The 26,410-nt window shown below is 37.3% G+C and overlaps 1 protein-coding gene and 1 long non-coding RNA gene across 12 annotated transcripts in view; one reads left to right on the forward strand and one right to left on the reverse strand.

Annotated features, from left to right (window-relative positions):
- Positions 1–26,410, forward strand: part of ARID5B (AT-rich interaction domain 5B) — a 219,077-nt gene that overhangs the window by 23,893 nt on the left and 168,774 nt on the right. For all 11 annotated transcript variants that reach the window (XR_006194832.1, XR_006194830.1, XR_006194831.1 and 8 more), the window contains exon 3: positions 7,829–8,054. Coding sequence is in view for 3 of the 11 variants with exons in the window: in XM_042909188.1 (XP_042765122.1) it covers positions 7,829–8,054 (226 nt within the window). In the remaining 8 variants the exon portion in view is untranslated. The remainder of the gene's footprint in view (positions 1–7,828; positions 8,055–26,410) is intronic.
- LOC122202717 lies at positions 22,033–24,287 on the reverse strand. The gene is made up of 2 exons (XR_006194839.1): positions 22,496–24,287; positions 22,033–22,306 (listed from the first exon to the last, which is right to left on the reverse strand). It is a non-coding gene; the product is annotated as an uncharacterized LOC122202717 (long non-coding RNA).

Consider the following 26,410-nt stretch of genomic DNA (forward strand, 5'->3'; position numbering starts at 1 on the left):
AGGCTGTAGGTGTCCTTCTAACAAGAGTCACTGCCACCAGGAGAAGGATCTGCTCTGATTTTGGTAATCATTCACTCCCACTTTGACCCTTTGGCCGAGACATGATGATAATTGACCTGCCCTAAGCCCAAGTTCCTGTACGATCTCTCTCAAGGTTCCTTTACATCCCACCAACACCTTTGTCATTAGTCCCTTCCTAAAATCTTCCTTGGATCATCATTACACAAGTATTCTATCTATTTCCCACTGGGACCCTAACTGGTACAGAGATAGTCCTTGAAATCTAGCAAATTGAGCTTCATGAAACGCTGGCTGCATGGTCTTCATTTTTCTCATTTCATGGCTGGCCAGTGAAAACTTCATCTTGTCGACCCACAGTACCATTCTGTCCTGCCTGACTTTCTCGGACCTCTGACTGGCAACCACATGCCTGTAGAGTGAAACCTTTTTACTCACCCTGTAGGTGTCCTGTTCATGGAGCACATTAATGCCTAACTGGGAGAGTGATCGGCCAGACGAGTAGGTGCCTAGAATGACAGTTATCTGAGTGGGGCTTGAAAGCATGAGAGTGGCCAACCCAGCCAGGCCCAGTGGTGGCACCTTCTGCCCCTTGCACACCATGGGCACACAGGCCTAGCACAATGGTTAGGGCACAAGCTGATGTGCTTGCACTGGTCTTTCTAAATGTTAACATTTAACAGTTTTTCTTCATTTTTAGCTTCTATCTAGTTGAAAATATCCCACTCTTGGGGAACCAGTTGGACTATTATTTTGGTTTCACGATTTATTTAGCTAACATCACCTGTTGGTATGCTTGCATTCCCGTTTATCGCATTTCAATTGCTACAATGAATATTTTAAAAATCTAGGATGTTTGGGGAAGATTGAGTTGAATATGCTGTGCTTTCTTGTTCTCATTCCATCCTCCCCCTGCCAACCCCTCTATATTACACTTATGTGTTCATAATCCTTTAAGCTTTATTAACATAGCTGAATATTGTTCTCCTAAGCAGTGATTGGTTATTGGTTACTTCATGGTGTTATAGGGAAGGTTGCATTCATTTTCTCTCTTCTGAGGAATGATATATTCATAAAGATAGAGGTTTCTCTGTGTGTGAGAGAGACGTAGAATTAGATAAGTGGCTTAGATAAGTTGGGAGTTCAAATCTCTCTCATGTCACAGCCTACAGGTAAATGGTTCAGGGCTAGTGTGGTGGTTGTGCTCCATGAGGTGGTCCAGAGACCCAACTCTGGGCAACTCCTTTCTGTCTTTTTCCCCTGAGAGATTTGTCCTCATGTGTATGGTCCAAAGGCATATCCGTTTCCCTTTAAGGGCATGACTTGGAAGTTGCACACACCACTAATACTCATTTTTTTTTTTTTTTTTTTTTTTTTTTTTGGTCAGAACTTGGTCATATGGCTGCACCTGGCTATAAGGGAAGCAGGAAAATGATGTGTTTATTCTGTGCCCAGCAATTTAGCAGTTCATTACAAAAGAATGAAGGAGGAATAGATATTGGGGGAAAGCTAGCCACAGTTGGGGGATGTTAAATTTCCCTTGAGTCAGCTAAGATCTTTTCTTACAATAAGTCAAATGGGCTGTGGAGTTCCACTGAGCTTGAGCTCATTCTGAGACATCTAAATTGACAACATGGGGCTGGAATCTAGATGAATTTTTGGAACCAAACTGGAAAGTAGTCATGGGCTTAAAGGTAAATATTGGAATTCCCATGGAGAATATGCAGAGAAAGATCTAGACCCAGACTGCATCTAAGGATATATGTTTCCTACATTTTCCCAGTAGGGAGATGGAAAAAGGAAGAAGAAAAATTGAACAAAGCAAAGAAATGTATAGGTGGTAGGTGCTGGGTAGGTGTTCTTCCTGGATCCACTGAGTTTTTGTACATCTCGTGAGCAGAGCCACTGACTGTTCTGGACTGTCCTTTCAAGGATGCTCATGTAATGAACAGCCTTGGAAGACAGAGCTAGTGTCTTTCTCCAGAACAGAGGGCAGGCATAATCACTGCCCAGTATTAAAGATTTGGGTTCCCTCCGCTCAGGGTCCTACTCCTATAATGCACCCTACTGCCTGTGCAGGTATCATCTAGCTCTCTTGGCATCTCATTTTGGGAATTAGGTATTGAAGAAGCAACACAAACATGATCCTTTCACTGCAGCTATTGCTGTAAGCAATAAACCATTCTTTGTCTCCGACCAGGAGTCTTGTGTCCTCTGCCAGCATCTATGGAACTGTGGCAGGACAATTTGTAAGATTGAAAGTAGAGTAAAATCTTAGACTCTTCACAGTTCTTAATAAGAGGATGAGTTTCATCAAAGGTAGGGTTGTTCATTATCAAATGCCACTAAGAGGTCAAAGAAACCAAAGAATAAGAAAAGGTCTTGGTTTCACGATACAACACAATGGTTCCCAAAGTTTTTGGACTCAAGACCTTTTGCACTCAAATTACTGAGGACGCCGAAGAGCTTTTGTTTATGTGGGTTATATCTATTGATATTTACTGCATTGTAAGTCAAAACTAGAAATAACTTAAAAATTCTTGGTAACTTATTGAAAACTAAAAATAAAATGACACCCATATGTAAAAAAAAAAACCAAAAAACAACAACCCTGAATGTTAAGCTGAATCTCAAACTTTATTCAAGATTAAGTCAAAATGAATCATACTTCTATACAACTTTGGGGAGAAAACATAGAAGCTCTTTGTGACCCAGGATTAGGCAAAGAGTTCATAGGTGCAACAGCAAAGCCACGATTCAAATAAAACAGCTGATCGATTGGACTTAGCCAAAATTTAAAACTTTTGTTGAATACACTAAGAATGGAAAGACAGCTACAGAATGGGAGAAAATATTTTCAAAACACATATCAGACAAAAGACCTGTATTCAGTAGATACAAGAATTCTCAAAACTCAATGGTCAGAAAATAAACAGCCCAATTTGAGAAATGAGCCTGAAGACCTCAACCCACACTTCACCAAAAAGGATATACGGATGAAAAATTAACACCTGAAAAGATGTTCAACATCATTAGTCATTAGGGAAATGAAAATTTAAAACATGATGAGAAGCCACTGCACTTATATTATGATAGCAATAATAAGTTAATTAACAAACCCAGTATCAAGGGCTGGCAAGGATGAGAAGCAACTGGAAATCTCATCCATTGCTGGTGGGAATGCAAAATGGTAAAGCCACTCTGGAAAATGGTTTGTACAAAATTAGATATACACTTACCCAGCAGTTCCTCTCCCAAGTATTTATTCTAGAGAATTGAAAATGCATGTTCACACACACACACACACACACACACACACACACACACACACAAAACCATCTGGTTATAGCAGCTCTATTTGTAATTCACAAAGTTGAAAACAACCCAGTGTCCCTCAATGGGCGAATGGATGAATAATTTTGGGACACATCCATATCATGAGATACTACTCAGCAGTGAAAAGGAACAAGCTATTGATACATACAGCAACATGGATGGATCTCAGAGGAATTATCCTGAGTGAAAGAAGTAATCTCAAAAGATTTCAGATGGTATGATTCAATTTATATGACATTTGGAAAAGAGAAAAAAGATAGCGAGAAAGATCAGTGGTTGCCATGTGGTAAAAGTCATAGAACTATACATCAAAACAGGAAATTTTACTGTAAGCTAATTTAAAAAATAAGAACAGCAATATAAACCCATTATATATATTTGCCACATTTTTATGGAAATTAACCATATTTTCAAAAACAAAAAAAAAACAGTGGCATTGTTTTACATTTTTATAAGCTCTTTACTGTCTAGCTTAATGGAGACAGCTGGATTCTCATATCTGCTTCTGTATTTACTCTCTTGCCTTACCGTATGTCATATAGTCTCTGGAAAACCCCACTATACACTTGAAAGAGAATAAGACTGCAAAAAGCAAGTAATGTCTTAGTATTATAATGATCTTTGTTTTGATTCTATGGACTACCTGAAATAGTCTGGGGGATTACCCAGGGTTCCTGGACTACAGTTTGAAAACCACTGACACAATACACTGTCCCAAATTTCAGTAATTTTCATGCATCTTGACTTTTTTTTTTTTGGCTGTACCCACATGTCCTGTGTTTACTTAATGGTTTTGTTCAAATTGACCTATTTTTTAACTTAAATTTATTTAAAGAGGAAACATTCTAAATCTCCTGTAAATGGAAAACCAGTACCACTTTCCCATAAATGAAAAGTAACCACAAAAATAAATAAGCAATGAGTAACATATATATATATATGTGTGTGTGTGTATATATATATATATGTGTGTATATATATACGTATATATATGTATATGTATATATATATGTATATGTATATATATATGTATATGTAAAGTTTACCTGTGAGCCATCTAAACTCATCTCTGCAAGGACTCAGGACAGTGAAAATGGGAGTTAATACTGACGTACCACTCATTTATGTTAGCCCATTTAATCCTCAAAATTACCATAAGAGGTAAATAGTATTATTATCCTTTTTTTCTACATACATACAAAATCTTGAAGCACGGGGAGGTTAAAGAAGTTTCTCAGTGTTCCATGGTGAATAAATTGCAGACCTGGGATTTAAACCCAGGCCGAAGGCTCCTGAGTCCAAGATGAATACTCTGTGGGCAGATAGGAAACCTGGGTTTTTGTCGAAGTTCTATTGGAAGTTGGTATGAGGATATGTCATAAAATGAAGGAGGTGGAATAAATCAGGGTGTGCAAGTTTAAATGTTGATTGGCTGTCCGGGCGGCCAGGCAGGTAAGGCAACAGGGAGTGACGGGGTCACTGGTCAACTCGAGATCTCGAATCTTATCTAAAGAAAGCAACCACTTCCAACTGTTTGGGGGAACGTTTTTGTTTGTTTGTTTTGGCAGAGATATCATTTTATTTTACTATTTCATTTCATTTTATGAAAAGATGGACGTCTGGATACCTTGTGCAAAGTTTTCCGATGTGCAGAGGCCGGCAATACACAGGCAGGCTAATTCATGACTAGATCCTTTCCTCTGACATAGAGGATTCTGTGATTCAAAAAGCTGTTTTTTATACAGTCGTAGACACAAAATCCAAATTACAGAAACAAGCCGTTTAAAACAATGATGAAAGGGGATATGGGCTCCGATAGCGTCTCAACACAGCCTACATAAATATTGATCGGGAACTGGGTTAATTGAAAAGCCAAGGTACATTAATAGAATAACAAAGTGTATTTCTTTGTGTTTCTTTTGTGTTGTATTAGAGTAAATCAGCAATATTTATCCAGTGCTAATTCTCGGTTTGCAAAGAGCTAATGTAATCATGAGATGAGCTTATTGAAATTCTTTTCTTAGACATAGAGGCTTGCCCGAGAACGGCGTGTATTAAGAACTTTAGTCAAAGCTTGCTCAGAATAGTAAATACGAACATGTGATTTATGCCATTGTGTGTACAAAGCAATGTTTCCTGAGACATTTTCTATATATATGTTAGCTGTTTTGTTTTTTGGGCTGGTCTGCTGCTTCCCCCTCCTCCGCTTATCAGATTTCCTTCTAAATCCTGGCATTTGACAATGTTGCAGGGCCAGTTTCTCTGTGAATCCACAGTAAAACATACTGGTGGTTTCACAATTAATCCAAACTTGGGTTTATGGCTTATGTGTGTTTATGTGAATTCCTGCATTTGTTTTTATATATGTGTGTATATTCATAAAGTCTGTTTCTGAGAGAGAGAAAAGGAGGGAGAATAAAATCTATAGACTGAATCTTGAAAGATGGGTTTATTCATCAATGACATCATAAGGATTGTATTTTCTCTTGGTTAATAAACTGTTTGTTTGGCGGGCGTTGTAAGCCAGCCAGCGCTAGTCATGCCATTTCTTGGAAAAGATCTGAAGCAACTGGTAATTGACATGATAATCATTTGATCATAGCGCTATTTGAAAATAACACTCATCTCCAAACTTGTCTCTTCTAAGGAACCATATTTGGTAACATTGTTGCCAAATTCCATCTTTGCCAATGTTGAGTCTTCTATACCATGATACTTAATTATTTTCAGTATATTCTAAACTTGATTTCTGGTGTGCCCTGTCCAGAAGCTGTTCCCATATGCTTTGAAACAATATCCAGCCTGAATTTTCATTCTGACATTTAATAATCACCATGTAATAGCTATAAAATGCGTGACAACTACAGATCTTTTATTTCAAGAGGATGGTGTAGTGAATCTGAGTGAAATCATCTATTGAAATGGTACTTTGTAATATGCCCCATTGTTTATAATGTACTGAATTTTTTTTTTCAGGAGCAAAGGATAAAAACAGTTTCCACTTTGGGTCCCATTCAGGGGAAGTTCATATTTAATCATGATAAGAGAAAGGACTCCATTACGAAAGTTTTACTTTTCATTTTTGATAGAGTATTTATTTTGCTGCTGCCTAACAAACTTTGTTCTCAGAAGCAGCTTGGAACTGGATGAGGAAAGGTGAAATTTTAGACCCTACCTTAAAACATTTTTAAAAATGAAATCCAGGGCTTCTCATTGTGTGAAGCTTATCTTAATAAACCCTTTTTTGTTTGCTTTGGAGTAACGTGTGCAGTACTCTGTGTGTGTGTGTGTGTGTGTGTGTGTGTGTGTGTGTGTGTCTGTGTGTGTGTGGAGGTGGGGGGCGGGAAGGAGGAAAGAGTCATGTTTAACAGCAAAATTAGCCAAAATCACTTGTGAATTCCTTTTGTTTAATAGCTTAGAGACATCTTCCTGTTGTTGTTTGTCAAAAATATTTCTAAGATTTTGTAAGCTTAGGGGTTTTCACAGCTAAGCTTTTCTTCAGAAATGTGAAGTAAAAGAAATGAAAGAAGTCAGTTCAAGTTGAAATGTCAAATGCTTCAAATAATTTAACTTAAAACCCAGTGAGATGATCTTCTTAAGCTTTTTCCAAGGAATCTTTGGGTAGGAGAGGCCTTCCTTTGCTCCATGGATGGATCTCTATTAAATATCTTGCTAGATTAATTCTGAGTCAGAAAAGTTGGTTGTTTCCTGGAAGCAATTAGGGATGCTTAAAATTCAAATTTATGATCCATAGGAGAAACTTAAGTTTCAACTACTTTTCTTAGATTCAAAGGCTTTCTCCTCACTCACCCTCTCTCTTCTTACCCCATATGTATTAAAAGAAAAAAAATCAGTTCATTTCTCAACTTACAAAGTTTTTAAGAAACATGAGAATGTGTAAGTTTCTTTCAGTGGGAAGCACATAACATTTATGAAGTATTTCTTTTGGGATTACATCACAGTTTTATTTAATTTTTAGGACAAAAGTTAAATTCAATATTTGTGTATAAGCCAAGGGAAAATGTACCATAAACATAGGAATTTGGGGGTGAGTCAGAGTTCCAAGAATCCCAGATTTACTTAGACCATTTATATAGAGACAGGCTAACCATTAGTCACCTAGTTCTCGCTTTTTACTTTTGCAATTAACTGCACCTAAAAATTAGCTTTCACCTGAGTGGTCAGATAGGCAGCATGGGCTTTGGCAGCTAGCATTAAAAATAGCTATCAGAATTACTGCTCTAATCATATAACAAATATATCTTATAAATTATTTTTCAACTAGACAGCTAGCAGTGAAAACCCATTGAAATGAAGCGAGCTATTAAAGATACTCTGTCACCAAAAAACACATTGTTTGCTCGTGTAGGGCTAAACTACTCAAATGGTATTTCAGATGGGCTTTGTTGAAAATTTATCATTTGCCTCTCAACCACCAATAATAGTTTTGTTCTCCCCTGACCACCTCTTGTAGGATGAAGTCATTGCTGTTTCCGAAAAGGTAATCGTGAAGCTTGAAGACCTGGTCAAGTGGGTACATTCCGATTTCTCCAAGTGGAGGTGTGGCCTCCAGGCTGGGTCGGTGAAAACCGAGGCCTTGGGAAGGAATGGACAGAAAGAAGCCCTGCTCAAGTACAGGCAGTCAACCCTCAACAGTGGGCTCAACTTCAAAGACGTTCTCAAGGAAAAGGCTGACCTTGGTAAATAGAATTTGTACTTCCAAATCTAACGTGTGGGCGGATACAGTAACCTACTTTTTTTTTTTTTTTCTGGTCATAGGCTTTTCTGGAAATCCTGCCATATATATAATTTTACATATAAAATTTCTTTAACCTCAAAGGGTCCTCGGAACACCTTATGGGCACGTAGTCCGGGTGTGTAAGGGGTGGGTGTTACCTGCCGGATCGCAGGGCCTTCTTGGCGTGGAGCCCTGTGCTAGAACCTGGGGGATAGCACACGTGACCTCAGGCAGCTTCCACGTGGTGTCAAGGCGTGAGACTTAACTAGGACACCTGAAATAGAACTAGTGAAGAGTTTAAATATTTGTTCTAAGTAGATAGTATGACATCTATTAATACCATGTTAGAATTTCATGTTTTCGTGTTGGGTGGAAAACGAAGTGAGGAAGAGAGGCGAGTGACTTCATGTGGAGAAGGAGAGCAGTGTCAATGCGGGGAAGCCACTGGTTGGCGATTCATGGCGTAGGTTTCCCTGGGCTTTTAGCATTCGGAGATCACCATGAACGTATTTTTTTCTTTCCTTCCCTCCCTTATTCCACTATGAGTTTAAAGGAGAACTTGAGATTTGGAGTAGTTATTCTAATTAGTGTTCGAATCCTGACTCTCCTGCTTATTAGCCGTGTTTTCTGGGCAATTTGTTTAACCTCCTAGCCTCCGTTTCCCTATGTGAAAAATATGAGAACTTTATAGGGTCACTGAGATGTAAGATACGAAGGGTTTCGCACCGTGATGACTGGTATATAGGAGGGGCTCCATAATTAATTCTATTGCTTTTTCTGAACAGTTTCTTCTCCAGTGCCTTTTTGTGCCCTTTTCTTGTGTTTTGTTTTGTTTTGTTTTGTTTTGTTTTTTTTCCCTCTTGTTTGTACGTCCCTCTGGCATTCAGTGACTTACTCTTCTAACATTGCTCAAGACCAAAGTTGTTGACCTCTGATTTAGACTCGTTATTTCCTCTTTAGGCAAAGAGGAACTTCACTTTTAACATATTAAGGCATCTTTTTCTTTCATTCTGGCACAATGCTGATTTTCATAGCCCTATTTTATGCCTTAATGTGACAACTTCCTGTTTTTTGTTTTTTTTTAACCTAGGATTTAACTATTAGGGCAAACCTAGACGATTTATTTAATTGGCATAAAGAGACTACATAACAACAGTAACTGTCTTTCATGGGATTCTGATTTGTGATGAGCTGTACTGTGCTTTGGGACTCATATTAATATTTTCTTGCAGTTTGAGTCAATGACCAACAGTTTCCTGTCATCTTTTGGTAGATGTCAGGCGGTAATATTTTGGACATGGCGGCCTGTCATGTGTACATTTAGAGAAAATTATTTAATCTGGTGGTTTTATTTTAAAGCCAATAAATTGATTTCTTACTTAAACTTCCTATATATTCTGTTACACGTCCCAATTTTATGAACACACAAATGACCAGTCTTCTAACCTATGCTAATGCTGAATAATAATACATCTGTTGTATTCTTTTCCTAATGTATGATCTAAGTTGCATTGCTATTGTCTTATGTTTTCCTTAACATTAAAATGTTTCTTTTGTTCGTTTGATTTTTTTTTTTTTTTAGTTATGGAATATACTGTTACTAATAAAAAACTAAACAGGAAACCCACAGGGGACAAAAGGATGTGTAGATGGTTAAGCTTCTTGTTGCACATATAAACAAGAGTATTTATAGTGGAACTGCTTTCTGTTTAAAATTGATAGTTTATTAATGAATATGAAAAGAAACTCAATCTCTTAATTCTAACAAAAGATTTAGAGGGTTTGATCTTAGTGAATTCTAAAAAATGTCCATGACCTATTTTTTTAATAACTGATTTCAGAAGAAATTGATTTATGGTGAATATTCAAATTACTTAGTGTTTTTTTAACTCTAGCTGTTCATTAGACTCACCAGGGGAATTTTGAAAATAATACTGATTGCTAAGTCCAGCTTCCCCAAATTCTTCATTCAGTGAGATTGAGACAAGGCCAAGGAATGTGTACTGATAAAAGACTTTCTAGGTGATTCTAATTTTTTTTTTTTTTTTTTTTTTTTTTTTGGTCTCATTTGGGAACAGCACTACAATTAGTGCTGAAGAAGGGAAAATAATCAACAGGAGATTTGATTGGGAGGCTCTCCTCTGGTGAACAAGAAACACCATGTACTTTTCCTTTGTTTTTTAATGTAAAATACCCCTTTAAGGATAGAATTTGGGGCCTTGAAATTCTACTCAGTTGGTATGAACTGTGGGGAATTTGAGACAAATAGCTTTTGTAATTGGAATGCACACTGTGTTGTAATAATGTGGAAAGAGAAACAAAAACTTTCCTTAATGTAATGAGTTTCCATTATCTGCCTGATCTAAGGTTTACAAGTCTACATTGTTAGGATTTATATTGGGGAGATAGGGGGTGTCATTTGCTGTACGCATTCCTGTCCCAGCAACTTTCTCTTCAACCTCTTCCTTTCTCTGTCTGCAACATCAAAATATTTGTTGTCTGTACTTTTCTTTCTGCACAGTGGTTTTCTTATCTCTCTTTCTCTTGGCCACACTGAAACCACTTCCAATACCACATTGTTAATGGAAGTTCACACACTTATTAGGTTTTTCCTTCTGTAGAACACTTCCAACTCCTCATTGTTCTTACCAAAGAAAGAAGATGAACTCTGAGATTACTTAAGACCCCCCCCCTTTTTTTTTCTGGTGGAAGTAAGCAAAGAATGGAAAGATCTCACCTTTCTGTGGCTAAAATAAAACTCCAGTACGTTATTTTTTTAACTGAAGTATTTCATCACGTTAAAACATCAATAACAACATACTAATTAGGTTGACTCTTAAAGAAGGGATTCTACCATCTAAAAGCTAATTAAGGAACTCTTCTTGCTCAACGTTTAGGTAGAATAAGCTCCCTTTAATCCCAGTTTGTGTCACTTCCTGTCCCTCTCTGAATAGTAAAAAAAACAAGAATGTTCTCACAAGTGTGTGTCTGCCAACAAATTAATACTCCACAAAGAGAAACTCTGCCCCAAATGGCAGCTTCCAATAACTGCTCTGATTCAAACCACAGCTCTTATTTTTTTTTTTATCCCCTTCCCCTTTAAGGACAATATTTGCGGATATCATGTTTGCTTTTTACAAAATCTCTGCAGTTTTCGTTTAAGATTCTAAATGGCTGGTGATAACATGACACATCTAGGTAGTGGGAAAGACAACAATCTTCAAAAACACTCCTGAGATGTGTTGCAGCGCCTTCGTCCCCTTCCCTTCTCTTTGTCCTTTTCAAAGAAAGAAAGTTCAGTATGAAACCAATTCAAATTATGACTTTACTCAGTGAGATGTTTTACCTTCTGTCAGTTTCATACTGAAGTTTATAGAAAAAGAAAAAAAAGAAGAAAGAACTGTGTTAAAATAGAAGGGTTAAGGAATGTATTATTCATAAGCATAACGAACACAGGAACCTGTTTTTCCAGAAGAATCGGGTTGATTAAATCATTCACTACACAAGCTTCTAGTTATTTATTTTTGTCTTTAGAATTACAGTACTTAGCTTTTGTAATAAAGTGGACTTGATACCCATATTTGGTATGGCAGTTGGAAGTAGTCAAATGAAGAATTATTTCATTTTACGAAATTTTTAGCAACTAAGGAATATAAACACTATCAGTTAAACATAGCAAACTTGCATTTTTTATTCCTTGGGCTATAGTTTGAAAAAAAATCAAATTATTTTATATAACACTGCTTCTTACAGAGTTCCTTTAAGTGAAGTATGAAAGCTGCAGAGTAAGCTTTATTGGCCTATAAATATGTCATTATAGTTGGACTACATTTATATGCTTTGGATTGTTGTTTAAGCCAAGAAAATATGTCTCTACAGGTTGACTTTTTATTGAAACCCTTTGAGGCATACAACAGAATGTATTTTAGGCCAAGGTTATTAAAACAGCATTTTTATTTTTTTGCAGCAGACTCATTGTCAATTATGCTGCCACAAACTGTCTGTGGATGGGCAGTTATAAATGGTTTCATCTCCAAATGTGTCTCTAGAAAAAGAAAGAAAAGAGAAGCATCTGAGCTGAAATTGAGAAGAGAGACCAAAGGATGTGGGTGTGGGTACAGCTGAATTTAATGATGGGGGTTCCCTCGGTTCAATTTCTGTTTCTAAAGGCCCATCAGATTGAGAAAGTGTGGCTTCCCCTGTCCCTTCTGGTCCTTGGATTTTACTGTACTCTGGGGAATAAACAGCATGGTGGTTGAAAGAGCAGTGGATAGGAGGTCAGGAGACTCTTGGCTCTACTTGTCCTGTAGATCTGTCACTCCCTGGAACAGTCAGCAGGTGTTTGTGCCTTCAGGTTCCTTGGATGTGAAATCAGTGTAATAGTGTGTACCTTGCTTTATCTCCCTGGATTTTTGAGAAGATCAACTGGGGAATAATTAGTGTCGATGGCAGCATTTGTGGTACTGAAGTCCTAGTATTTTCACCATGTTACTGTGAGAAGGAGGTTCTATATGATAGGGAGCTATGTAGTATGATATTAGTTTATTTGTCCCTTTTGAACTTCCTGAATCATGTGGTCTAGTGTTTAGGGCAGGATTTATTCTCATTACTGTCTGCCTCAATAGAAGACGGTTATTAAAATCCTTCTGGTCTTTGCTTTAATATATTATATATAATATATATTATATATATATTTATTTATATATTATATATAATGTGTATATATTGTGTATATATATATGCACATATATTACATATTAAATATATTACATATTATGTTAAATATATATTATGTGTATATGTATAAATGTATATAAATTATGTGTGTATATATAATGTATATATATTATATGTTGAATATATAATATATATTAAGTATATATATATTATAAATATATACTATGTATATACATTATGTATACATGTACATATGTATATATGTACATATAAATTATGTGTATATTAAATATAAAATATATGTATGTATTTGTAAGTTTCTTTACATATAGATTTTTTTATGTTGTATAACTTTTTTCCTTTTGAAAATTTTGTCAAAATAAACTGGGCCGTTAAGTGCCCAGTAGTATAAATGACTTCTCTAGTACTTTTAGTTAGAAATTAACTATACTGCTTGGAAATCTTGGAAGCCTTGTGTTTCAAATGGTTATTTCAGATCACTTTTGAGTTTGATGTGTCAAGCTGCTTCCAAGGGGGTGGATTGGGTCATGATTCTTATTCTGCATTGAAGAAAACAGTTTAAATGTCTGCATTATGAAGCATGGTAAGGTGCTGATGGTTTACCGTAATGAGGAATTTTCACCTGATACATCTAAGGAACTTGCTAGGATTGAAGACATGCTAATTATTAAGACAGTCCTTTCCTTCCTTCCTCCTTCCTTCGTTCCTAGATGTAAACTTCGTATATTTATTAAACAGTCTTATGTACGTATTTGCTGTTTACGTTTTAACTTCCATTGCTGGGTTAGCTGTACTATTTTCCCTAAGATAGAAACTTGTGAAGTTTCTTAGATGGTATATTGTTGAATTATTCTATTCATGAATATCATAAGGAATCCCTACGGAAGGACCCCTTCACTGAAACAGATCTGGCCTTTATAGTAGTCTTGAGTTCAAAATAGAAATCAATTACATATGGTGCCTATCAGAAATTTGTAAAGGTACTTTCTAAAGGATTTTCTCACAAGGCCTTCTGACAGTATTGTTGTGTGAACCACGCATTCTTTAAAGAAACTCATCATGGCACAGTTAACACTAGAGAAGTATGCTGTCAAAGGGCCAACATGGCTGTTTCCTCAAGGTTACTTCATGCCACTGTAAAGTGACAGCCCAAAGGACCTTTGACAGGAGTGAGTTCATACTTCCAAGAATCTGTATCCAAGATGTTCAAAGCTTTAGAACAACTTCATGATGGGATATTTTCTACGGATCTAGGAAGACATCAGGGAGATTACTTCATTTCATTTCAACGTTAAAATTCAGCTTGCCCACGTAATCAAATAGTTGAACATTGTCCTGCAATAATGGTAGAATGTGTGTGTAAGAAGTGTCTTGAAAAAATGACAGTCATGTATTTTGTCTGCACTTAGCCATCTTGGCTGTTCCTGCTGGAAAGGAAGTCTGCAAAATCTAACCATGTGCGAGCCAGTCAGCAGCTAGTCATGGATATTGCTGTCTAGATATTCGTGTTGCCATCATTCATGAAGGCTCATTCCAAGTTAAGACCCTTTCATTTAGAATTTCTGTTGACTTGTGCATCTTCTAGTGTTTTCTAGAATTATGAATGCTTTTTAGAATTCCAGATTCCTATCTTCTCTTGATAATGGGCTGAAGATGGATAGTCAATAGAAATTTGTAGAATTTAAGAGTTTATTCTTTTAAAATTGGAGATCTTGGGGCAAAAGTAGGGGGAAAAACATGAAATTGGAAATTTCAGTGCTATTTTTAGTATTCAGGTTACCAGTATTCACCTCTTGGCTACAATGCATGAACAAGGTAAGAAACTCATGCTTTTTTCTAGCTCTTCAGAGAGTCGTTAGGCTGGACATTGGTGTCGTTGATGTTTCTTCTCACCTTTCCTTGAAATAGTTCTCAATCCCTATTATTATATTATTATTATATATATGCTCTAATATTAGTGTTTATTTGGCTGAACAATCCCAATTTTTTTCAGTTTTTCCCCAAGACGTGGTTTTAAAATCTCTCACCATCCTGGTTACTCATCTTAGGATCCACTTTGGATGTCCTTTTACACCTGCTTACCCATTTATGTTTTATGAGCTCATCTGTGCTGAGAAACCTAGACCAAAATGAGAGGCGGCTTCCAGTGAAACAGAGATTGATACACATCCTTCAGGCTTGGTAGGCTGCACTGACTAACATATGAGACTCTAATACCAGCTGTATCGTCTGGACTTCTACTTCTCAGAGCAAGGAGGGAAAATATGTTATTTAGCCACTATTCCTGAATTTTAGTCACCTGGGTTTTTTTTGTTGTTGGTTTGTTCTGGTTTGGTTTAGTTTGGTTTTGTAGTAGTATTAAGTGTAGACTATTATCTAATGAACATCATTGTCAACTAAGATGGCAGGAGTCTCTGTGGCTCAAAACCAGTGCTGTGCGTTTCTAGTTTCTGTTGTTCCTATAGTTGTGTACTATAGCATTTAAGGTAGCACTTGCCCCAGTTGAGTTTTGCCTCAATAAAGGTCCACAGTTGAATACCAGCTTGGTGTCCAGCTAGTTTAACCTGCTCCAATCAAATAAGATAAAGACCAAGAAGTATTCCCTAAATTATCATATGTGTTAGTTGAATGCATTATCATTCTCCCGGACTCCAGCTGTTTTTGCTTTTTCATTTGTTTTCATTTTCTGTTCTTCTGGCATTTGGTCTTTAATCAGATACTCTGTGGTCATGTCTGTGATAAAAAGACCATGATGGGGAAAGCAATCAACCCATAATTTTGTTTTATTATTTCATTGATTTCATTATTTATTATTTCAGTAATAAGAAATGTTAATTTCACAATGAACTATCTGTGATGGTCACCATCTGAGGATAGATAACCAAAGATAAAAGAAATTTAGGTGTGGTCACACACAGAGACACAGAGTCCTTTGCCATATATATATATATATATATAGAGAGAGAGAGAGAGAGAGAGAGAGAGAGAGAGAGAGAGAGTGTGTGTGTGTGTGTGTGTGTGTGTGTGTATTTATGTATCACCTTTAGGCTGGTTACATATCTGGGGCTACTGGAGAAAGTCTTATAGGGAGCCTTAGCTTCTTGCAAACTCGTTAATTTCTGGTATCATAGATGAATTGATGAACTTGAAGCAATAAATCTTTTTGCATTTGGTGACAGGAGTGCAACATTGACTCTGTGCCTCTAATGTGCTTTAAAAATGAGGTTAGATTCAACAGTTCCCCTTCCAACTGGAGATACATAATGCTTTCCTCCTATTCTTGTAACCCTAAAATGTTTCTGTTTGCTTTCCACCTCTCATCTATTGAGCCTCTGCATGGTTACTGACTGCAGGCTGTTATTATAGCTGCTACCACGATGGCCTCACCTTGGAGCACAAAGCACATACATCCTACATGTGAATTGATGTGACTTTTCTAGGGGGTTTTGTGAGCAGATATTTGATTGGGGCATTTAGACTTAATTCTCTTTAGTGTTGACGCTGATTCTTCCAAACAGCTCGTTTATCTTTTAGAGTACTTGAAATGTGAGGTTTTATTGCAAAACATTAATTTTCCTAAATGTCAAAGATGCGCTCCCCTTCTCTCCTCCAGCATTATGTGTTTAAGTCTGTAGTTTGTGCAGGTCACTGCAGAGAAAAGCTGAGGTTTGGACTTTCACCCCGTTTTAATAAATATATTTATTTAGGACAGACTGGAATAATGATGGGTTTTCAAAGCCTTTACGAAGTGCTTCATGCACAGTAGGGGCTGAGCAAACAGTGCTGCCATTTCAGGGTTTCCTGATTGCCTCACCTTGTGTGTTTCCAGTTAGTATGTTGGGATGAAATAGCCTTCCTTCTTTCTTTCCTGAAATCCCAGAGCCGTGCCTTGCCGCGAACTTTCTTCCTTTGGACCTCTCCACTTGCTTTCTAAATTTTCAGTAATTTTTAACATTTTTATACTTCTGACCCTTTTAAAATACTGGCTTTCAGCCTGTAGCCCTCCTTTCTTCAAAAACTTCATGCCTGCTGGATAAAGTACAATGTTGTCGGCAAGCATCCAGTGCTTTTCTTTCTTATTAAATAACTTTCACTGTTGTTGTTTTTATTATTACCCATGCTATCCATATTGAAAATGCAGGCATTGCAAACAAAAAGCAGAAAAATGTAAGCTGCTTCCCTCCCACCCAGAACTAACTGCTGTTAGCACTTTGATATATCTATATGCCAGTGGATATCATATATGCAGAGACCATTCATATGCATATACCTTTTCCCCATAAAAACAAAATCTAACGTTTGCCTCACTGATTTAAATTCATACAGATGTGTTACGACAGTGCCTTCATGTCCTAAAAGGGTCCACACTGTTTCTTCCTGCCTGCATAATGTTTTATCACAGAGGTGTTTCTATGGTTGGACATTTTGGTTACTTCTGTTTTCCCAAAACTCTGTGAAATTCTTGTTGCTCTGCACATACCCATGACTATCTCCTTATATATTTGTAGAGGTGGAATTGCCAGCTCAAAGTGCACTTGGAATGTTAAGACAGCCTATCTCTCTCCCTTATCTCCTATTCCTTTATGTAAACCTCCTGCTTCAGTCTAACTTGTCTAACTGCTTGGTCTTCTTTCTCTTTAACAACATGGACCTACCCTCCCGCCCCCCAATCTCTGCAGTACACTTTGATTGGCTCATGCCTTCACTCATTCTTGAAATACCCCTTCCAGGACTCTCTACCTATAGAAATTCTCTTCTTTAGGACTCAGTTTAAGCCCCGAAAGCCCTTGTACACCATTCAGCTCTTAGTATTTTCCCTGCTTACAGAGCTCGTATCACACTTAGTGTCTCTACCACCTACTAAGCTCCTTACTCTGTAACTAGCAATAGAATGCAGTATCTTTTTCTTATCTTCCCCGTAACAGTCTTAGGTCTATCGTGTAGGCACTCTAACTTCAAAGCTATACCTCCTAGGTTGAGTAAACATGCGACTTTTATGATCAACCTCTGAAATCTCTGGCGTTCTCTGTTCCGAGTCGAATTGGGATCCCTGTGTGCATACAGTGGTTGACTTCTTTTCCAGCACTTCCTAGGATGACACCCTCTAGAAGAGGGGCTGTCTCACTGGTACCTGGGAGGAGAAGCAATATGCTAGGGAAGGGTATATCGCTTTTAACTATTTTGGCTTAATTTGTAGTCAGCCATGTGTAGACTTATTGTAGGAAACTTATTAAGAGAGCTTTTGACCATGCTCGAAGCTAGCTGCTGGCCTGAGGATTTTTGGTGGGGTTGTAGGGATTTGTTGTGTGTAGACATTTTTTGTATTAATGCTGGCACTTATTAATTCGTCTCTTCCTCAAGGGAATATTTTACATGTTTCAGGATTATAGCAGTCACAAAAATGTGTGGGGAAATAAACAAATCCAGACTGGACTTGCTCTGCCTTATCTTTTTTTTGTTATCGACTTGTTCATAATCTGTCTTTTTTTAGGTGACAGGTTATTAAGGAGATGGTTTTAGCATGGCATCTAATGTTTTGTATTCTGGGCAATTGCACTGTTTTAATCCTCACCTACCTTAAAATGGTTACTTGCTAATCATGATGGAGGATATTCTCCACCTTCCAACTACCCATTCGACTTCTTTGGTTCACAAAGAAAGTATTCTATTAGGCCCTACAAAAACAATGCTTCATGCCTGGCCTATTCACTCGATAAGAAATAAAACATTGTTTTCATAGCAGTGCTGATAATAAGGCAGATTTCAAAGCATGATGAAACATATACTTTTCGAGCAGAGAAAAACCTATAGTTACCTGGCTAATTACCCATCACGTGATGGTTGTGTGTAAATATAGCCTTCTCACATTTGCAGCCTCTGTATGGGTGTCTTTTTTTTCTTTCTTTCCTTTTTTTTTTTTAAATTGAGAATGCTTTTTTAGTTGACATTGTTTTGTATTAATATTTTCAATCCAAGATTTAGAATGAGCAAACAGAAGCTGCCACTTTAGGTTGGCTTCTTTTTCACCACTGTACTAAACCATTGTAGAGCAGACTTTAAAATAAGACGGATCTGGATTCACATTCAAATTTTTGCTCCATAAGCTGTATGACCTTAAAAGTTGTACTTCTGCTTTGATTGCTTATCTGTGAAACAGTTAACAATACTTGTCTCACGGGACTGGGGAAGATTAGAGTAGATCACATATGAGGAATCACCAAGCATACAGTGGGAGCATTTGGTCAAGAATGCTGGTTTAGTTTCCTCTTTCCTTTAGAAGAGTAAACCTTACAAAATGCTGTTTTCTCCCCCAGAAAGTAAAGTAGACAATTGCAACATAAAAGAATACCTAGATAATAGATAACAGTAGTATGTGACTTCATTCAGGTTGACTCCTAAACATTGGAGTATCTATTATAAGGCCCAGAAGTTGACTCAGGGTTAAGTAAGTCATGATCCCAGTTTCCTAGGGGTCCAAAACAACCTGGAGGATTATTTCGAAGTGCTTTTAAGGTGATGTTTTGAAATTTAATTCTTTTGGTTAGTGTTTACCTGTGTATTGCCCTGCAAACCATCTGCTTTTATTTCCTCTGATCACGCTTAGATCATAATGAGCAGCTGATTCTAGTTGGTTAGAAAATTAGATGCCAGGAATTCAAATGTACTTTGGGATCTCACACGTGAAACATGTGAGTTACTGGCCTCATCTGCTGCTTCTCTGGCTGTGAACTGGCTGTTCTTGTGGTATATTGGGTTTGTATAGATAAATGTATGATGCTTGTGTGCTTGTGGACTGGTCCACACTGGAAATCTGTTTGTCCTTGAGGTACCTAATTATTCCAAAAGAAACCGAACCACACTGTGAAGGCCGTGGTTTTGTGTGTGTTTCCTCTTGAAGGTCATGAGCAAGAATTTTCGGTATTCATCAGGACAGCCTGCGTTGTGCTACAGTAACAAACATCTCCCAAGTCTTGGTGGCTCAACGCGACAAATGTTTATTTCTTGTTTAAGCACACAGTTCATTGTGGTGTACAGGACTCTACAAAACAAATTTTCTCTCTTGTGATGGCTCCACAGTGGTGCTTCATGCTTATAGGAAGGGGAACAGAGGGGTGGAGAGCTATGTGCTAGAGTAAATGTTTACACTCAGTAGTAACATGAAGTAACACACATCACTTCCACTCACAATTCACTACTCATTCAGATTAATTTCATGGTCATGTCTTACTTTAAGGAGGTTAGGATATATAATCCTCCAGCATTCTTGGAAGGAAAGGAAAATTGGATGTCGGGTAAACATGTGTAATAGAACACCTGCCCTTGGGATAATGATCAATTTCAGAGAATAATAAAATCTTAGAGTTGATAATTTAGTTACAAGATTCTGCTTATGATATCTTTCCTGAACTTACTAGTTTTTAAATGTCTTCTGTTGAGATTTTGATTAGTTGACCTTTTACTGTTTTCAGCGGTTGGGAACTCATGACCTTATGAGGCAATTCCAGTCCATCTTTGATCATCTCTGTGTTAGAAATTATTACTTTTGATGACTTAAGCTTGAAATATATGGCTTATAGTACACACTATTATATTAACGGTATACTGTGGTTACTAATTGTATTCTTGTAAAAACAGACAACAAATCAAATTTTCTTTTTCCTTGATAGTGTTTCCAATACTTGAAAAGAGCTGCCCCTGCCCCCAGTTTTTCATTCTACTGGTCCAACACCAACAGCCGCAATCCCACATTCCTTATGTAGCATGGCTTCTAATTCTTTCCCTTCGCTAGTAGTCCTCATCTAGAGGAGTCTCAGCTGTCCCTGCCACTCTCAGAGTGTAACTATATTTGTCGCTACTTAAAGAAAAGATGGGACTGCAACCCCTTAATTGTTTGTGTATAATACATGTAAAAATTTAAACCGTTTTTCCCCATAATTGTACTATTTATACAATACATGTAAAAATTCAAAAGTAAGAGTCCTTCTTCCCCTCCTTTCCAGTTTTACTCCTTCTCTTAACATTTACATGTGACTAACTCTTGGTGGTTCCTGCTTCAGTTATCTTGTGTGTGTGCGCGTGTAAATTGTTTTGCTTTAAAAATAAGATCTTACTGTGGACACTCACTGTCTGACAACTTGCTCTTATCAGCTACTTAAATAGCCTACAACTGTGCAGTCCAGTATAGTAGACACTAACTGCGCACAGCTATGGGACACTTGAAACGGCTCCTGTGACAGAGAAACGGAGTTTGTCATTTTAATTATTTTTAATGAATTCCAGTTTAAAATTAAAAATTGAAGCAATTAAAATATTTTTGGTTAAGCATAAAATAACTTTATTGTTTTGATAAGGCTACTTATCACTTTGCTACACACTGAGCATGCAAATTACATGTACTGTAAGTAAAATACTCACCAGGTTTCAAAAACTTAGCATAAAAAGTATATCTCATCAATAATTTTTTATATCAGTCACATGTTGAAATAATATTTTTGATGTGTTAGGTTGAATAAAATATATTATTGCAATTGATTTTACCTTTTCCTTTAAACTTTTTTTAATATGGCTACTAGAAAATTTAAAATTATATATGTGGCTCATGTTATATTTATACTGGACGGTGTCGATCCAGCGAGATTTGAATAGCTGTGATGGTTAGCCAAAGTTTTTATTTTGAAGTAGGATCGCTGTTGTATGCACTGAGTGCTTAAGAAGGCTAGGACACTAGATTTGCTGTGGAAGGAAGATGAAGACGAGAGTGACCCAATGTCAGGAACTCATAGTGTAGTGGGGCAGACAGACACGGCTAGGTTGTGACAGAGTTTGCCAGGGCGTGGATAAAAGTGTAAGCAAAGTGCACTGGAAACATGGAAGAAGTTTCCTCACTACATGTCTCGCAATGTGAGCAAACTTATAAATGCTTAAAGGGCAGGGATTATGATTGTTGAATAAATGAGGAGATTCCCATCCCATGTGATTTCTCTGTCCTACCAGGATATTACTAGAAGTGAAGAATCTCATGATCGATCATCTCTGGTGTAGATCTTCTTTCTGAACGGCCTCCTCCTCTCACTAGGAATTTGGACTTTGTTCAAATTTGGCCTTCCAGATAGAATTCGTGTGTTTGATGTTAAATGCCGACCTTTCATTGTCTCTGTTAAACACATTGTGGTTCATACCAAGCTTGTCTAGTTAGCAGAAGAAATATATATATTATATATTCCTCATTGAAATTCCTAATATTTTGTCAAAGCTTTAGCACTTCTACCCAGAAAATGTTCTGAGATGTTGAAGGGAAGATAATTAAACTGAAGTCTCCTTCTTGGTTTATTTGAGTTTATAGAGTTCCATTTGTCTCATAACTACGAAGACTTTTTATGCCTACTAATGCATTCTCTGATGATAAAAGCATTATCAGTTGAAACTCAGAATGTTGTCTTTATCCTCTCATTGAGTGTCCTTGATTCATCAAAGCAATATTTTCATATCATATTCTCTGCTTGTATTACCTAGAAGCTAAGAAAAAAGTTGGCAATTTTAGATTTGCAAATGATAGAACTTTTCCATGAAAATGTCAACTTTCTGTCTGGTTACATTATTCATAGTTGCAAATGGGGCTAGTGTGGTTAATCAAATCAATTCACATAAAACAGTTTCTCCGGAAGGCAGTGTTAGTGGTGGATCTCACAAAATCAAAGAATTTACCTTGGGCAGAGCTTTCTGACTGAATAAAACTTCTGTCGAATCCGTTCTAGGAGTGAAGATAGGCATGATATAGATCTATACTACAGATAACAGGTTCAGGGTTTGGTAGGCAGTGTACTGATAATCATCAGTTCTCTCCTACCCGCGCCCCCCCCCCCAAAAAAAAAACCTCTGTAACTTAGGGTAGGTTTTAAGTCAAGTGCCTGAATGTTCTATGGAAGAATCATCTGAGTCATGGGTTCTTAATTAAGGAACAATGGAAAAAATTTTGTGAGGATTCCTAACCGCCCCCACAACCAATGCCAAATCTTCCTGCAGAATTCTGTATGTAAATACACATTTTCTTGGAAACCATTCAGAGCATTAATCTGATTCTGAAAGGAGTCTGTGATGATAAAAAGTTATGAAATACTTTTTTAATATCTGATTATCAGTAATGCCTCTCTCCAAAAAACACCACTCAGGCATTTTGGCCAAATTTTATGTACTGCATTTTCCTGCTAGTCCATACATATGTGACTGGAAGGAAAGGTAGTTGGATTCTCCTATTCTGATGGTGCTTAACTTTTGTGGGGGTGCCATAGATGACTTTGAGAATCTAAAGAACACTGTGGACTCCCTACCCAGAAGACATTGACATCCACAAAACTGGAATGACATTTGAGCACATTCATGGACTCTGTCCTGAAATTTGCTTTTTGAACTCTTGGATCAAGACTGCTGGTTGATTCCCTTCAAAGAGTACAAAATCGTCATCCTATGAGGAAGAAAAACAAGGATGATGTGTGTCCACCCACAATGTTGGTGAGAATCCACTTTCAGATATGAGGATTTCCGGTTTTCACACGTGTGGCTCTCTCATCTCATATATTTTTCTTCTATATTTTCAAACTAGAAATTTGACAGCAAGAATAGACCATAGGCAATTCTTATTTTCTACTGTCTGGATAATCTGGATATGCTGTGTGGACATTATATCTTTATTAGTTACTTCCTCCATAGGGTGCTGTAAAAAGCTTGCAACACTGGGAAACCCTCTGCAGACTCCTTTTGATGAAGTAGAGCGCCCTTTTGTGATGTAAATACAATTCCTATGGCTTAATTTTTATATATCAGATTTTCATAAAATTAGGCCTAAGGAGTCTTTTGAAAGGCTTTTTGTCAAATCGACCCAGTGGCCACTTCTAACAGCAACTTATTTATTATGTGAATCCATCTCATGTTCAATATTCTTAATATTTATAAAATAATGACTTTTGTCTTTTACTTAGGGAGCTCTGAATATTGTTTATGAGCCTAATTTTAGTCTGTTTCCTGGGAATATGAGTTGGAGCCCAAAATGAGAAACGTTTTTTTTTTTTTTTAACTCTGATCAAAACCCTTAACTGCCATTTACTAGACTAAACTACGTATAAGGAAGGGAATGAGGGTCCCTCATTCCCCCAACCCTACTTTTAATGTAAGATATTGTCTGGCATGCAGTAGGTGTTCAAAATGTACATTGGATAAATGGTTGCATGACCAGGCTTTAGATCTTATATCTGGAGACAGCATGATGTAATGGTAGAAGTCTTACAGAGCTGGACTTGAACCCTGGATCCCCAATAAAAAAAATCTATAATAATTCCTACCTCATAAGGATATTGTAGGATTTAATAATACACTCCATTTTAGGTTTTTAAGACAATGTCTGGCACAATAAAGTGTTTGGTAAATGGTAGCATTATTGGGGCACCTGGGTGGCTCAGTCAGTTGAGCATCCAACTTGGCTCGGGTCATGATCTCATGGTTCATGGATTTGAGCTTCGCATTGGGGTCTGTGCTGACAGCTTGGAGCCTGCTTCAGATTCTGTGTGTGTGTGTCTCTCTCTCTCTCAACAATAAATAATATTTAAGACAATTTAAATGGTAGCATTATTAAAGTCTTAGGCTTTCAATTAAGATATCATAGACTTTAGTTGTTTATAAACAACATCACAATTTTGTCATATTGAAATTCCCTATTTTATTATTTACTTAATATTTTTCTTTAAATTAACTGCTTTTTTTTAACCTAACTTGATTTAATAGAAAATTTTATTTCACTACTATAAATGGAAAACCTGTATCACTTGCTATAAATAACAGTGAAGATAAATACATAATTCTTAAAAATAAAAAAAAATTGTTTATCCACGTACCACCTAAAATTGACTTGGGTACCACTAGTGTATACCACACTTAAGTCATTTCCTTTGAGGCTTTTCTCTTGGGCAACAGCCCAGCCTCGCTTATTGATAGCAAAGAGACCTGCTCAGGCTGTGGCAAGCCTCATGTCAACAGCAGGCCAGGAGGGGTTGGGACCAGTTACACTGAATTCATCTATAGGCTCAGAAGTGTAACTGCCACACAGATGTGAAGTCTGAAAATAACCCACCACGCACCTGCCTTTTTCGTGTGTCCGTTACAGCGTTAATCGAGCACCAATAGATTAGATGCTGTAGCAACAGTAGAGTAAGGACATGCATCTTTCCTTTGAGATGCCTGGACTCTTGTGAATGGTTTAATACTCAGCCCCTGATTGGGGTTGCAAACTTAAGAATTTCAACTCTGGGCAGTTTCTGAACACAGATCCCAGTGGATAAGGAAAAGGGTAATCGTTGTTACCCTCGACTGGCCTCAAACAGTGATTGTGAAACCTTTAAAACAATCCTGGGTAAAATTAGTTTCTTTAGAAATTTGCCTAGACAAAGGTGATTTGCTGAGACTGAATCCTTCAACTTGTCAAGATTAAAACAATTCCCTTGCCCAAGTGTTGGGTTCAAGCTAAGCAGAAGAAAATAAACCCTGCTCTAAAAGGGAGTGTACTTAGTGGCCCACAAAAAACAAAGGTGAAGGCTCACATCTGTGTTGTGTTGCATAATTGATAAAAGCTGAAGACCCACAGGCTCATCGCCTATATACCTCTCCTAATCATTTAAATATGGACAGCACGTTTTAGGATGCTTGTTAATGACTCCGCAGGCACGTTGGTAGTCGAAACATTGCATGTGGTTTGAGAAATGGGTCTGGATGTGTTTGCCAGACAATTTGATTCCAACAGTGTACTGAGGACCATCCTCAATTTGACTGTGCTCTACTCTGTTATGCTGTGAAAGAAAAAGATAATTCAGCCGAGCATAGCGCCGTTGGCTAGAACCACCACAGTTCTGAATACAAATATTACTAACGGTAAATGAATCATTAAAAGAAGGGTAGCATAAAATATCTGACAAATGGACTCCTGAAGTTTGGACTAGAATAAATTCTACCATCCATGAGCAGTACCTTAATTCATCAACCAAAATATTAGTTGTCCATTTAAGTCACCAAAGAACATTTATAGTCTTAGAGTAAATGACTGGTAATTAGGACTCACAAGCTATAAATACATTGCAGGGATTTGGTGATATCATAATAAACCACGAGAGAAGCTAGAGTGGTTTCTAATGTTAGTAGAACCTTGAGAAATATTTAGATCCATGTTCTCAGCGCCACAGTTAGGTTTTTTATGGGGAGTGTGGGGTTTGATCCAAAAATGCGCACTTCTTTTCCATCAGAGGCAGTGGGAGTGTACAGACTGTTGGGTGGAGGAGAGGCCCTTGGTTTGAATAATGCATGAATTTTTTAAAAAAATTTTTAATGTTTATTTATTTTTGAGACAGAGACAAAGCATGAGCAGGGGAGGGGCAGAGAGAGAGGGGGAGACACAGAATCTGAAGCAGGCTCCAGGCTGAGCTGTCAGCGCAGAGCCCGACGCGGGGCTCGAACTCACGGACCATGAGATCATGACCTAAGTCGAAGTCACACGCTCAACCAACTGAGCCACCGAGGTGCCTCTGCATGAAGTTTTTAATAAACAATATATACTTAAAGAAAAATAAAATTATTCCCCTC

The sequence above is a fragment of the Panthera leo genome, chromosome D2 (assembly GCF_018350215.1).
Source record: "Panthera leo isolate Ple1 chromosome D2, P.leo_Ple1_pat1.1, whole genome shotgun sequence".
Classification (NCBI taxonomy): domain Eukaryota; kingdom Metazoa; phylum Chordata; class Mammalia; order Carnivora; family Felidae; genus Panthera; species Panthera leo.